At 40.1% G+C, this 15,856-nt stretch overlaps 1 protein-coding gene across 1 annotated transcript in view; it reads left to right on the forward strand.

Annotated features, from left to right (window-relative positions):
* Window positions 1-15,856, forward strand: part of LOC137598645 (contactin-associated protein-like 4) — a 75,885-nt gene that overhangs the window by 22,942 nt on the left and 37,087 nt on the right. Inside the window, exons 3-8 of the mRNA XM_068319034.1 lie at window positions 686-879; window positions 6,393-6,540; window positions 7,368-7,571; window positions 13,575-13,750; window positions 14,042-14,188; window positions 15,217-15,484. Of these exons, the coding sequence (XP_068175135.1) occupies window positions 686-879; window positions 6,393-6,540; window positions 7,368-7,571; window positions 13,575-13,750; window positions 14,042-14,188; window positions 15,217-15,484 (1,137 nt within the window). The remainder of the gene's footprint in view (window positions 1-685; window positions 880-6,392; window positions 6,541-7,367; window positions 7,572-13,574; window positions 13,751-14,041; window positions 14,189-15,216; window positions 15,485-15,856) is intronic.

The following is a 15,856-nucleotide window of genomic DNA, read 5'->3' on the forward strand; positions in this document are numbered from 1 at the left end:
CGTTTTTGACACAGAATAAAGTCATTTAAATCTCATCCTAATGTTTTATAATCTCTCCAAAGTGAGCGATCCTATTTTTTGTTCATATGGACGATTTGTTTTTTTGTGTTCCTTGTTCCAAAGAGTTTTATATTCACAGGCTTTGCAATCAATGAGCATATGAGGAAAGTGTATTGATTGTTTATATAGTGTCTGCTTTGTGAGTACTGTGTGAGGTCCTGAGGTGGAAGTGGGAGGGTTATGTTTTTAATGTTCAAATAATTCTGATTCTTGTTAATATTAAAAAAAACGCACACAGAGGCACAAATGAAAGGCAGCGACTGACATATTCCACACTTCAGCAGTTAACTCTTTGGCATTGCTGTGAACTCTATGCCATTAGTCTATGGACATTACTCACACGCTTAAACAAGCAGTTTGTATTCACATCCCAACTGGCGGCCTTATTATTGGCCAGCTTTATAATCACAGCACGGAGTGTTGACTCTAAGCTATAAATTCATAAATTTAAAGCTTTATTTCAATTAGATGAATATAAAATGAATCATATTTTAATCTGTACGTTCTTCTGTCACCTCTGTGTCATCCCTTGTCGCCATCACACACTCAAACACACAATCCACTCAGGCTATAACATGAAGTGGGAGCCAATGTCATTAAAACCCTTTTTTTTTTCAATGTGCAGGAGCAGGAGGTTGGTCTCCATTCATCTCGGATCGATACCAGTGGCTGCAGGTGGATCTGGGGAGGCGCACCCAAATCACGGGTGTTGCCACGCAGGGACGCTACGGCAGCTCCGATTGGCTGACGGCTTACCTGTTGATGTTTAGCGACACAGGCCACAACTGGAGACAACATCGGCAGGAAGACAGCCTAGGGGTAAAAAAAAGAAAAAGTGTTGATAATTTCAAACAGTGAATGCGCTTACAAAGAAATGTTAATGCGGTCTACTGGCTGGATTATTTTTGTTATCTGTGGTATAATCAGTTATTTTGGTGTAATCCTGCCAATAAACAAACTAAATTAAGCAGAACAGGTGAAAACAACTTTAGAGGATTCCAGCTCTGGATCATCTGGCGAGATGCTTCAAATTCTCATTCATTTCAAATCCTTGAATGAGAATAAGAGCCAACAAACTGAAAATATACAGTGCGCCCCTCGTTCTTTGCGGTTAATGCGTTCCAGGAACCACACGCGATTAAGGAATCCGCGATCAAGATCGCAATCTATTTATCTTATTTACGGTAATTCATGAACCCTCCCCATACTGACATTAAACCACCTTCTATCTGTATTACCTGTTCCTACACTCTTATCGACTGTTTAAAGCACGTTTGTGTCTCACGAAAGTTTGATACTCACAGAACATAGCACACTTCCGGATGCAATCAGCCAATAGAATGTGCGTATGGAATCACGTGACTGCCGACCAAAAATCCACGATGAGGTGGAGTTGTGAGGGCCCACTGTACTTTTAAAAATATCAGATGCAAGTCAAAGCCTCTCTGAATACCTGTTTCAGCGCCAACGCCGATGAAAACTTTTGATAGATGCACAAAAGTAAAAGAAAAAAAAGGTTTTGCCAATATTCAAGTGTGGAAAAAACATTTCATCCGTCTTTTTATCTAAATCCACACAAACATTTAATGTTCTTTTTATTTTTCCTTGCCTGTCCCATGCCAATACATTTCACAGAAATGAATTCAGTAGTTTTGAAGTAATCACGCCTAAAAGCAAGCAGAGAAACCCGACTTGTGAAACAATAACTTCCCTTGTAGAGATAATAAAGCCCAGCTTGTCAGTCATCTGCAACAATGCAGTTAGTTAAAGCTTATAATGAAGGTTATTGAAGATAAAAAGCATCTAAAAGGAAAAATAATCCGTTAGCTTCTGGCAGAAGATAATGAAGTAGTCACATGCAACCAAAATGCCTGCCAGATCATCTGACAGCGTTTGTCAACAGGTTTTCACTCCGTCTTTCAGAAGCACCAGAAATGCCTTTGTGCTGCAACTCGACGAGCATTTCCTTCAGAAACATTAGATAATTTATGTTATTGTGGTGATGAGATTCGTCCCAGAGGTTTTTAATGACATGTTGCCGTCTTTTCTGGGGTTTTTTTATGTTGGTCGTTGTGCCAAAGACACACTTAACATAAAAGACACCAGCTTAAGACTGCATCCATAAAAATAAAAAAAAGTGAGGCTCCCTTCTGATGCTGGAGCAGTTTTTAAGCACCTTTTTCCCAGGCCTGGTGCACCTCATCGAGCAACCAAGATGTGGAACACCTGGGCCCGTATGGAGAGGACAAGGAGGCAGGGAGGGCTCAGAGCTTCTCCATACAGCTGCGTTGATAAGAAACAAATTAACTAAAATAAAATCTCACTAATGCATGTTCACGTATTAATTTCTCAAATACGTTTGCGGTTGTAGTGTAGCGCCTCTCTAGAGTGGTTTCTCTATTAGCGAGAGGTGGCTAACCTGTGTTATTTAATATGGGTTTCTATAGTATATTTGTTAGGCTTCGCTTAATTTTAACCCTTAATCTTAACTTTAATGTAATTATTTGATTTAAACTTAAATTGATACCTCGATCAAGAAGCACAACTGTTTTATAGAAATAAGAATATTTACTTAAGGTAGAAAATCATATACTTCAATATCAAACAACAAAAAGCACAGCTCAATAGGCAATATATAATCACATTAACAAAATAAGGGCCCAATATAACAAAACAGCATTAAAGGCAGTTCAAGTTCAATCAAATAATGCAACCGTTGCAGGCCCGAACGTCGCTTGTGTGCGGTGTAGCCTCAAACAAATGGCTGCTTCACCCTTCAGGTAAAAGAAAATGAAAAAGAGAAAGAGGTACCTTCCTTTAGAGTTGGGTTTCTCAGAGGCACAGGGTCCCAGACAGAAACAGAGGGAACAATGGTGGCCGATGTAAGGGAAGTGATGGTGGCAGGTGTAGAGAAGGCGATGGTGACAGGTATGGTCCTTCTACACAGACTTTGCTCCTCAAGGTGGCTAGTTGCTAGCTTGCTCACAAAGTCTGTGTCTGCATCTGTTGCTGAGCTAGCAACTAAGTTCACGGGTTTCAGTTTCGGCGTAAAGTAATCCACTCACGCTTATAAAACTTGTCCACGTTTGTCTTCTTTCAAGGGTTGGGGTTGAACTCATGCATTAAATAACTTTTACAAACAAAACCTCCTCACTCCCACTAGTCACTCACCACACACCAACTAACCACTAACGACACCCCAAGCACATACCAATCACACACTGATCACACACACCTGGTCGCGCGTTTCTCCCCTCATTAAATTGGCACTCCCTCACTCGCTCGCCCCTGTGTCCTTTGACCCAGGACGTAATGCGGTCGTTCCCCAAAACTCAAATATAACAAATACATATTTAAAACATCAACACATATTTCACATAAGAAGAGTAGTTAACAAATGAACATAACATTTCTCTTCACATAAAGAATGTTTTTAACTTTTAATATTATATTTATATTTATTAATATTTTAACCTTTTTACCCTTAAATATTATTATATTTATAGTTATTAACTGATATGGATTATCTAATTTATTTAATTCAGGAATTCATTGAAATAGATAAATTTTAACAGGGTTACAGTAGCAACATGGATTACACATTTACCAATATCATGTATTTTACCATCTATGAAGACAGTCTGGGAAGAGATGCAGAAGAAATAAAAATGCATGTAGTCTCACTGTCATAGACATAGTTTACATTTCTTTTGGGACTGGTATCGCCTGCAGCGTAAGGCCTGCTTGCCCACAGCCTTTCTCTATTCATTAATAATAGATGGAACAATGAAAGAAACCTGAGCAGGGCTGTGTCGACTGTCAAATAGTTAAACCTCTGCTGACTCAGGCTGGTGCTGCTGTTAAAAAGACAAAGAGTCAGAGCTTTGATTCCTGCAGCGTTGGAGTGTCCATCACGGTCTCAGAGTAAGTCACACATGGAACGCTTGCTGGGTCGCCGTTACACGAGCCGGTCCCGGTGAGAGTGTTGGCTCAGTGCCCGAAATGTCAAAGTGGACTTACCTCTAGACTAGTGAGTTAACTATCAGCTGAGTGCTTCACAGATGACTTCCCCTTCTTCCTTTTAAAACTTTCATTCATTCATGTTTGCTTTCAAAGTTAGTCTTTCCTAGCATGTTTTAGCTCATTTGAAGGTAGCTCCCATTCCCATGTACCAATAAAGAAAGCATTCTGGACTGACAGGAAACCAGGCAGATTCAGAAGCAGTCAAGCATCTTGTCTCTCCTTCATGGAAGACACGTCTTGTTGCAAATCAGCTTTTGATTCCGATCTGACAGGGGGGACAATTTTCACACTGTGAGCGATACAAATTCTCTCAAGCCTTGGAGACATTTCTAAAAAGAAAGAATTCAATAAAAAATTCTTACAGCTTAAAGTAGTTGAATTTACACCTGACATGTAAAGTGATAAACCAAGGTCAGACATCTAGGTGTTTTTTAAAGCTGCATTTATTAGTCAGGCCAGCTTAGTCTGTTGGATAAGAAGGGGATCTGATGCAAAAACAGTCGTTTTAGTTACAGCTTCTCAGCTCAGACGATCAGTCCTTCTCCAATTACTCTCCACTAATGAGTACATTTACTTTATTACCACAATTTGCTTACACCTGTGGTTTGCAGTTCCACCTAGTACCATTTGTAATCCACTCTATTTCCAATGGAAATAGTCTGCTTCCATCCATCCATCCATCTTCTGTAGCCACTCGCTCACATTGGTAGATAGGTGAGGTTATTTTCCTACTGTCATTGCCTGGGATTGATTGAGGACTCAATCCAATATCTTTCTTTGCCTTTTTAATTAAGGCTGCTGTTATGCACTGGGTTCATCTATTTATTACTACCTAGTCTCAGCGGAGTCATCAGCCACCAGCACCACCAGTATCTGGACTCCACAAGGGAATTTATTTTGCTGCTGCTGGGAGCATGTGGTATTGAATCCTAGTAAAGAAGTCAAAAGTCTTGGTGCTGACAACATTCTGAAAAACTCAATTACTGCCATGTGTAGCTTCTGAGGTTTAACACAAAATAATAAGTACCTTACTACCACATCAATTCATCAAATATCTGTTATTGATCATTCCTGCTTCACTTGAATATCTTTTCAAGGTTAAGAGCTCTGTATTCTAAATATGGACTCAAATAGTAGAACACTTTGCAAAAACCTTCTGCTGACATGACACATCAGCAGGTACATTATGGTTTCCATTATAAGTGTTCCGAACTAATTTACATCTTAAGTGAACACAGCATAATTTTACCCTTGAAACAAACTTATACTCCAACTAGTGTAAGTATGTTTCTAAAACTGATTGGACCTGAACACAGCTGCTCTGTAGTTATATATGTGTGATATTGTTAAATAATCCACAGATACTTTTTTATCGGAACTTCTACTCAAGAACTTTTTTGTTGACTCGCATTGCTCTGCCTCCATCGGTCCCCTTGACTGAGGTCTTGTGAAGAGATTCTCATATTTCAAAACACGCTCAGTGAAGAAAATAAGATGCCACTCTCCTCGGCCTCTCCCAGCAGGAAACAGAGTCGTTTGCCGCGCTTAACGCTTCGCTTCCTACCCGGCTCAGCCCTTCAAAGTGCTGAAGATGGCACTGAGATCACAATTATGCATTGGTGGGGAAGACAATTCCACTCCTATCACAGTCACACTAGTGGATAACACATACCTAAAGTAGGCAGGATAGTCACAAACGAGGCACATGCACTCAGATATACAGTATACCACCAAAAACCCACGTAAATGTGAATGCATGTGTTGCTCCATACGTGCCGTTTGTTGGTCAGACAGAGAATCCCACTGAATGTTCACAGGCAGCTTATTGGTGAAATTGAGGCCATTAGTCTTATAAGAGGGGGGTTGGTGTGGAGACAGAATAGGTCCAAGAGTTATTGATCACTGGACAGAGCGATGGGGGAGACATTATCTGCTGTTGGGATCAATGACCTCTCTGAGCATAAAATTTGAAAGACTGCCTCAGGATGGGTGAGGTTAGCGAGAGTTTTTCTCCGCACTCAAAATGTAAATTGTCAGTGAGATCTAGAATAGAATATCTGAAAATAGCGGCGTCTAGTTTTAAGCATCTAGGATGGCCACAGAGCTTCAAAAGCCAATTCTCCCTTCACAAGCAGCTTGATTTTGACTATTGAAGAACAAAAACATGTCTGCCGTTTCAGTCAAGCATGCAATTTACTGCAAATAGATAGCCATCAGATCTTCACTACAGCAGAAACTGGTAGAACAAATATGGTCTGATGTAAAATGGAAGATAAAACAAATATCTGTTCTGGGTTTGTTTTTTTTAGGCTTTTCCAGGGAACACCAATGCTGACACTGTGGTCCAGTACAAACTGAATCAGCCGGTGATAGCCCGATACCTCCGCCTGATCCCTCTGGACTGGAACCCAATGGGGAGGATTGGGCTCAGACTGGAGATATATGGATGTCGATATAGTAAGTCCACACGGCTGCTGTTTTTACATTGTACGAATTTAGAACATCACCTTAACTGGAGCTGAGAGGTTTGGGGCGAAAAGGTTTATTTTGATCTCACTGATTTAAGGGAATTCTGCTTTCACATGGGTAGTCTTTAATTACTCTCACTGGTCTTTCTTTCTGCACTGTGCAGTCATTAGTAGAATCAGGAGAAGACGGCTTTGCCTTTGTGATTGAAGATTTTATACTTGGAGGCATCAGCTCACTGGAAACAGTCACTTTACAATGAGAGTTAAACAGTCTAAACCCCCGCACAATAAAATTACTGTGACTTTTGTTTGTGGGGTTTAGTTTCAGCTGATTGTCACTGTATGAGTCTGGATATATGGATGCTGCATGGATGCCAATTGCATCCTGATTGTTGTGTGTTTTGTAATTTGGAAGAGCTGGATTTGAAATATTCACCTTCATGTTCTGGAAATGAAGGTGGGATGCGCGTCTGGGAGACACAGATAGGTGGAGAGCCTGTCAGCGGGGATGGGGGTCTTTGTTTTGAATGTTTGACTTGACTTCAATTGGAACAAGCTAACAGAATAAATGTGATTTTCTCACACACTGTGGAATAAAACCTTTCCTGTCTTAAAGTTTCTTAATGGTTAAAAGTATGTTAAAACCAGGTGTTGAGAGGTTAAGGCTACATTCAGTGAGCTGCGCTCTAGACACTTGTTTTCTACAACGTTTGTTTTGGGAAAGAATCAAAAATACTAAATAAGAAATGGTAATTGCAAGAAAACTGTGTTCCTTGTATAATAAAGCCCATCCTCCTACTTTTCCCTTTCCTGTAGCTTCTGATGTGGTTAACTTTGATGGCAGCAGCAGCCTGATTTACAGGCTGGGTGTGTGGCCAAACTGGACAGGGATGGAGGTCATCACTCTGAAGTTTAAAACCCTGAGGAATTCTGGGATGCTGCTGCATGCAGAGGGACGGAGGGATCACAGCTTTACTCTTGTGCTGGAGGAAGGACGGCTGCTCCTCTTCTACCGAGAAGGTACAACACCATCCTGACAGTATTTAGATTAGATGAGCTTCATGATCCCTGGGGATATAATATCAGCGCAAACGCAGGAAAACAGATGGAGATATGTGGGAATAGAGGAAAGAGGTCATGTTAAGTACTTTTATGTAATGTTATCAATAGGTGGTCCATGTATTTATCTAAAAGTGTGCTGACCAATCATTATTAATATAATGATTATTAAATATGAAAATGCAATTATATCAGACTTCATCTACAGCTCACACTACAGCAAACCAACGAACCACAACAGCTCATATAATGTTTCAACCTCAGATAGGGAATCACAGCGACAAATTGCAAAGAAAAAAAAAGAGAGAGAAACCATGGCAACAAATGAGAAGCCAAACATAAAATGCAAATATCAGCTTCTTTTGGAAAAGGTATGTTAAGTCCGTAGACAAGTGAAAATCTTTTCCCCCAAAACTTTGCTGTTTTTCTTTGCCGGACAAAACTTACTGTAATTATGACTCTGAATACATTTTCAGTGACTTTTTCTCCACAGCGAGGATAAATACTTGATATTTTTAACACCATCATCCTTTTTCTTTTCCAGACAAAGGAAACCAACTGCGTATAGAAGATTTCTTTGAGTTAAAGATACAGACAGTGCATTTAAAGTTGCGCTTTTTACTTTGTTTCTACTTCTTTCCTTTTTTCATTAATTTGAGCTGCCCGGAGTTGCCCTTCAGGGCCTCCGTACATTCCTGCTGTTCTTGTCAGGGAGTGCACCATGTCTAACCTGAGCCTGAACACCACATGAATGCTGCACTTTTTTCATATAGGACAAAAACCAGCAGCAGTCGACCCCCCGAGGACCAAAACCTTTTGATGTTGATGGTTGAAACTTTGAAAATTTAAATTGAATTATTTTCAGTTTCTTTGGACTTTTCTGTTGCTGTGTAGTTGTTCATCCAAGTGTTAGCTGACCATCCTGATATGTCAAAACGATGCACTCCGCAGTCTCCAGAGCCTCCACCATCCTGTGATCGTATAAGCAATGTAATATCTAGCGCAGTGCTGTCCTGATGATGGGTTTCCAGTCACTCCACAGTCAGTCCACACCATTGTTTGTCTGTGAATGTCAGGTGAAATTTATTTCACTGATTCAGTTAGAGGAAATTCAGGGAGATCATCCCTCTTCATTCCTGTTATGCAGATGATCTCAATACATGTTTATTTGATTAATCTCAGACAAAACTCATTTTTCAGACACTCGGGGAACTGGTATAGTTTCAGGTGTGCAGTCTTTACAGATCGGTACATATAAATTCAATATGTTGCTAACTGAAAGTGGAACATCTTTTGTTGGAGATATGTTGACTTTCATCAATCCTATTTATTTTTGAATGTTTTTTTGGCACAAATTCTTCTTGATCAGCTGCTTCTCTCTCTCTTTCTCGCTCTGTTTCCCTCTCAGCTTGACATCCGCTCTCATATTCTGTCTCTTGTAATCTATGATGGATGCAAGCGACATGTGTTCGTGGTGAACTCGGTGAAGCACAGTGGGCCAGCACAGCATAACATGATTCATGACTTCTACCAGTGGAGAATGGAGCACAGTGGAGTGTGTGTGTATGTTTGTGAATGTGTGTGTGTGTGTGTGTGTGTGTGTATAAATGAGGTTAAACCTGAAGTGTTGTATGACTGCCAGGCCGTCATATTATCGGCATATGGCAGACCTCTCATCAACCGAACCATCTGGCTGTCAGGGTCCTCCATGGCGCTGCTTACCAACCGTTCCTCTCCTTCCCTCATTTCTGCTTGAAGGTTTTCCTCCAATTTGAAAATGATTAAATCCTGTGAATATATAACAAGAAAAATGTGGAGTTTGTTGCCCTACAATAAATTCGATTGAAATGACAGAACGTACATAGAGTCTTTGACGGACGTTTCAGGATGTATGTTGACACAAAATTTAATGAAAAGTAAATACATTTTTTTAAAATTCATGCTACTTTTTACACATTTCACGTATAAATGTGGAGAAATTGCAGTGCGATGACAAAGAAGGAAATTCTGTCACATGCAGACATATTTGCAGGTTGTTTTAGTTTCAGTTACTTTTTAAAACTACATAAATTAAACTCTGCTTTACCGACAATCTGGAATGTATTTCACGACCCCATATTTTATTTTTCTATCACCACGTTGGGGTGCATTTGTGACATCTTAAGCTAGCTGACATTGGGGATGACAGGAAATGAGATAGAAATGGGGAATAACATGAAACATGGTTCCCCTGCTGGATATGAACTGGGAATGTGACGGTGGTCAGAGTTCCCATAGGCCATCAGGGCATCCCTAAGCTGCCATTTGTGAAAAGTCGTTTGAAGAAATTGCTTCTGTGAAAAAAATGACATTACATCATTCCACGGTTAGAATTGAGTATATAGATGTAGCTACAGCAGTCTGAAGAAGACATCCGTCATTCAGTGCGTACAGGAGCTTTCACCACAAGACCACAAACACTGGTTTCTACAGGAGTTTCCACTGGGAAATGAAGTGGATTTTGGCAAACATCCAGTTTTTCTGTATTTGCCTGTAGATTATACCTATCTTACCACTTCTCCCCATTCCTCCACACTTGTCTTAACCTTCCTCTGGTACTGGCTTTCTGCATTCTGACAAAAAAAACAGAATGCTGTCTAATATCTATTGTTGGGAATGGGTGGAAGGGCATTAATTCTCTGGTGGTATTGTCTGTCAGCAAGAGAGAGAGAGAGGCGTTATCAGCAGAAGTCATCAGTCTGACATCAGCTCCCCGAGTGATGCCTGTCACATCACCCTGCTAGCCCCGAGTCGATATTCACCAAACTGCTCAAGGAGTCGGGGAATGAAAATAAACACTGCTCAGTTTTGTTACTGAGCAGAGATAAGAATGAGCTATGATAATCGAGTGATAGAGGAACATCCTCCCCTTCCATGACAGCGCTGTCACTGCATGCATCTATCTCTGGTTCTCTTTGTTTTCCTGCCTGCCAGGCTGCCCCCACTCTCGTTTTTCTGTTTTTCTGTTTTCCTTTCCTTCCAATGTTATTTATCTCAACTTTTCTCATATGTCGCCTCAATTCTGCCCCTGTTCCATTTTTTTTTCCCAGAGGTGGTTATTTGCCTTTTTTCAATTGCATGCTCTTAGTCTTTCTCCCTCCTCCCTCCTCATGCTCTCCCAGGAGTTTGCAGTCAGCAGACATTGTAATTTAGATCAATAGCTTGGAGCGTCCGCGCTCCGAGCCTCAGCAAGCTCTTCCCCGGTCAGCTGTTTGCTGGAAAAGAGGAGACGAGAAGAGAAGAGAAGAGAAGAGAAGAGAAGAGAAGAGAAGAGAAGAGAAGAGAAGAGAAGAGAAGAGAAGAGAAGAGAAGAGAAGAGAAGAGAAGAGAAGAGAAGAGAAGATTTAGATGCATTAGCCAGTCTCTGGGGCTTTTCATACTTATCTCTCCTATTTGGCAACCTGATTCCATCTGTCCCATGTCTCTCTTTAACGAGTGACACAAGTCGCACCGTGAGGAAAACAAGATGGATGAGACACAAGATATTCAAATAGCTAATGATGACCAACATTTCTATTTGGGATACGTGTAGATTACACGCAGAAAAGTAAGAGCTCAGAACAAATGTGTTCCTGACAGACAAATTATTGACAAATGTACAGAAAGAGCAGCAAACAAACATAAATACAACAGCGGGATACCCTCTCTATCACTCTGTGGTCTGTGGTCGTTCAAGCACAGGAAGAAATTGACTGGCTCATTAAGATTTATGCCCGTTATCCAAAACCACCTCATTTTCTCTCTGCTTTACATTCATCAAAGTGTCAGTTTGCTATAATGTAGCATGCTGCTTCGTAATTCAGTTCAGCTCTCCACTGTCACCGGGAAGCTGTAATACACAGCAGTAAATACAGTGAGGGCTAGTGAGTCCTGCTCTGGTGCATTTTGGATGAATGGCATTAAGTACTGCTGACTAAATTAGGGAGGATCAGAGAGGCTGCAGGACAAACTGCAATCCAAGTGAAAACCTTTTCTCTGTATTCTTGATAATAAGGAGGGACTGCGGTTGAATTCTGGCTGTCGGTTGTGTTCTTCTGTCGTAATAGGAGTTTGAATAGTTCAGATTTTACTTTCTCAAATCTTCGGCGGGATCACAAATGTTTTGATTGATAACAAACGACAAAATCCAGATACGTCTGCAAAGCGCCGTTCAGCAGAGACCAGCCAGCATCACACCAGATATGACGCAGTGTCAGACCTCCAGCTCCAGATTTCCACTGATAAATTTTATTTATCATCACGGATTGAATTATTTGGGTTATAAATATATATGCATAAATATATGTGTAGATATTTCATGACTTGAAAATTCACTTAAACATTTGAATGACTATCAGATGTTGGTGATTTACATTCCGCCTCAGGTAATCTGATTATTTCAGTCCATGTTTTGCTCATATATGTGATATTCATTAATGTGAATATGCATGACTTAGCAACATGTTTTTTCATCTGAACCTTACGCTGGTGAAACTGAAGAGAAAGGAACTGAAGATACAGAGACAGATGTGACACGTGTGACATTCTTTTCCACAAGTATTTCTCTGCTTTTCCTTTTTTTTTTTTAACACCAGTTTGTTTAATGGTGACAAACTCAATTTCCAGCTGTGACTAATACTGCAAATTGGTGTAGAAAAAGTACATTATTTTCAGAGCCAAGCATATAGTTCCTGCATGTGACAATGAAATACAGAAACAATTATAACAGTCTGTCTCCTGTCATTGTCATCCTTCATAAACACATTTAGAGCCTGAGCAAAGAGCTATAATGGAACAGCAGACAGAATATGATAAGGTGATAATTGCCCCAGGGAGCTGTCTGGAACAGTAGACTCTTCGAAAGTGGAAACTGGCACAGACTTCTCAGATTGAAGACAAGAACATTCAATATTAGTCTACTCAGTATGGATAAATCAAGCTGTTATTGCTTTGCAATGTTCTCACAGGCATGCTGGGGAAAAAAAGAGGTGAAATGAAGGGAATTAAAACTGACAGACTGTAAGGCAGCAAGAAGGGAAACACGGAGTTTCATGAATGAAAGTTAAGCATTTGTTTTCCCTGTGATTTGTTGAATTTATGTATCACTCGGTCTTTTTCCACTTCGAGCTTTACCCAAATATGTTGCCTCAATTTGGAAAATGCTGTTAGAAGCTTCTCTGAGCTGGAGCCAGGAGGTGATTGCTTTAGTTTAGCATATAGATTAGACATAAGGGGAAAAAGGGAGCAAGACTATCCACCGCCATCTAAAAGTAAGCAAATATTTGCAAAACATTTTAAGATGGTTCAGATTCAAATACAAGTTTCCCTGATCCCTTGAATACGTGAGTTAACCGAACCAAACTTCAAACTATTCATTCATTGAAAACGTATGTGTTCAACAATTATATTTTATTATTTTTAATAATAATCACAATACAAAAGGAACACATTTTATTCAAATTATTCCGTCTATACCATCTATCATCATCCATCCCTTCTAAAGGAATTGCCCTAATAATTAATAACTCGATGTAGCTCCTTCTGTCAGCAGAAACTCTTTTCTCTTCCGACACGTCAGGGGACGCAGAGATGCATCCACCAGTTTGAACCCGCTGATGCTCGGTCTGCCATTAATTATGTCCTGCTGTCGTTTTGCAGCATCATCATTTATTGCAGTGGGGCCTCCTCCCTGCAGGCACACAGACATGTCTACTCTAAAGAGAGACGATGACCTCAGTGACCTGTTTGAAACAAACATCAAAATATTCCACCGAAGCTGCGACATTTGCATGGCTTTTTGTGTTGATTATTAAACATGAACCTCCCTTTAGGTTCGGCTGCTCTGAGAGACTTTTATAAAGTTATGTGCAGTCATGCTTGTCCTTGCAGAAGATGCATCATGCATTATTACATAGCTATGAAATGCATTCCTGACCTTCTTTTCAGGTGTGAGCGCTTCCTCTGGGAGAGAACTTCTTGTTTCAGTGGGAAGTCTGCTAGATGACCAGCACTGGCACCATGTAAAGCTTGAGCGACTCAGCACTCACCTCAACCTAACCGTGGATGAAAACACTCACCAGGCTGACATACCAGCTGGGCTCAGCCACTGGGACATTCGCCAGGTGAGAGAAACTTTTAAAAAAAACAACCTGATTTCATCCCATTCTCACTCTAAAAAATGCCAGAAAACTCAGCGGACCTGTGCTTCTCAGCAGTGGCATTAAGGTTTGCTCTCTAGTTTATTTGTGGATGCAAACTTTTCTCTTTTTAACTTTATTTTTTAAATATTTTATAGTACATTGATACAATTATGATGCACATTTTATTTTATTTCATTAAATTTTCTGCATTTTTTTTTTGTATTAGCGTTTTGCTGTATTTCCCACATTCACCACTATTATTTTATTGTGCAGCTAACTCTAGGTGCTGTCCAAAGTCATGGCCTACAGGAACTCATCCTGTCCAGCAAGAACTTTCATGGTTGCCTGGAAAACCTTTTCTACAATGAACTCAACCTGGTAGACCTGGCTAAAAAGAACAACCACCAGGTCTTGGTCGAGGTAAGCTATAGCGTGTTAGACATCATTCTGCTTTCAGGAGGTTGTGTTAGATGCTAAATTGAGATGTGAAGCATGTAGCCTGAGCTGAAGAAGTAAAAATCCTGGATTTTTTTTTATGCATATGTGTGTCCTAACATTTTCACCATGTGTTCATTTGTTTCAACCATAAATATGACCTAGAATTCGTGTTACTTTATTTAATCATGGATGCAAACATGCAGTGACTGTATGCATACAGCATAAAAAGAAGCCTTGAGTTACAGTACAAAAAAAAGTCCTTCTGCTAGTAAGGCACTGATTATGAATTGTGAATGTGACTTTCATAAGCACTGCTATGATTATTATTTTCATTGTCTGCATCATCATCACCACCTTCTTTGTTTTTTGCACCTATCATCATCATCATCATCACCATCATCATCTTCAGCATCAGCATCATCATTTTCTGCTTCAGTACCATCATCAGTAGCACATTTTATTGTAAGTAGGTCCAACTGCAAAAGAAAGCTAAAGGAAGACATTTAAAAGAAGGAGAATGAATGAATGAAACAAAATTTAATAAAGATGAGTGAAAAATAATAAGGTGGGTCTTTCAGAGGTGTCACATAAATATTTATTTGTTAAATTTATTTTTGCCTAACCTTGTCCTCACTGAACTCCTTTCGTTCACAATAAAAAAAAAATTACCCATATCATGTATCACATATTTCTCCCCTACAGTAAAAATTTAAATCATATCAATCCCTCTTGACCTCCAGTCTACAATTGTCAGTTTTCCCATTATAATTTTCCATTTTCCCAGTGCCATGCTGGGAGAGAAGCGCTGTGTGACCCTGAAACCTCAGGTTTTCAATCTGCTCTGATATCACTATGATAAAACAGGTGTCTTTTTCCAGAGAGCTGGTGACGAGACCTCTGTGACACGGAGTCAAATCGAGCCAGCCTCTGCATCTAATGAATATTCATGTTTATTATCTCTCTCATAATCATTCCTCTCTCTCCTTTCCCTTCCCTCCTCTCTTTCTCAGGGCAATGTGACCTTTTCTTGTACCGAGCCGGTTTCCGTCGCTGTAACGTTCAGCAGCTCTCAGAGTTTCCTCCAGTTGCCTGGACTGACATCATGGTTGTCGGGGATTGTCTCTGTGGCACTGCAGTTCCGGACGTGGAATGAAGCGGGCCTTCTCATCACCTTTGACCTTCCGCAGCAGGAGAGCAAGGTCTGGCTGTACCTGAGAGAAGCCAAACTTTGTCTGGAGATCGATAAAGCTGGCAGGACCCAGCTGGAGCTCAACGCAGGTCAGTCCTCTCATGATTTTTACAGGGAGGTGTGAATCTGTTTTCAAAGTCCCTACAGGTCTTTGAAATTCTCAATAATATTTCAGTTTTAAATGCAAAAAAAAAAAACAACTCAGGGCATTGAGTCATAAATATACATGGGTCATTGACAGTGCTCAATTTTATGTGTTTTGTGCAAACCTTGATTAACCTTGATTTATGGCTTCAAACTCTTAACTGCTAAGTCATTGAATTCAAGGGAATTGGATCTGAAAAGCCCTTGAAATTATTAGCTTTTATATCCAGTATGGTGTGGGAACCTTGGTTGTTATTTACTTGTATAACAGACACATCATAAGATGTTCTCATTGCCTAAAGTTATGACATAGACTC

The sequence above is a fragment of the Antennarius striatus genome, chromosome 7 (assembly GCF_040054535.1).
Source record: "Antennarius striatus isolate MH-2024 chromosome 7, ASM4005453v1, whole genome shotgun sequence".
NCBI lineage: Eukaryota > Metazoa > Chordata > Actinopteri > Lophiiformes > Antennariidae > Antennarius > Antennarius striatus.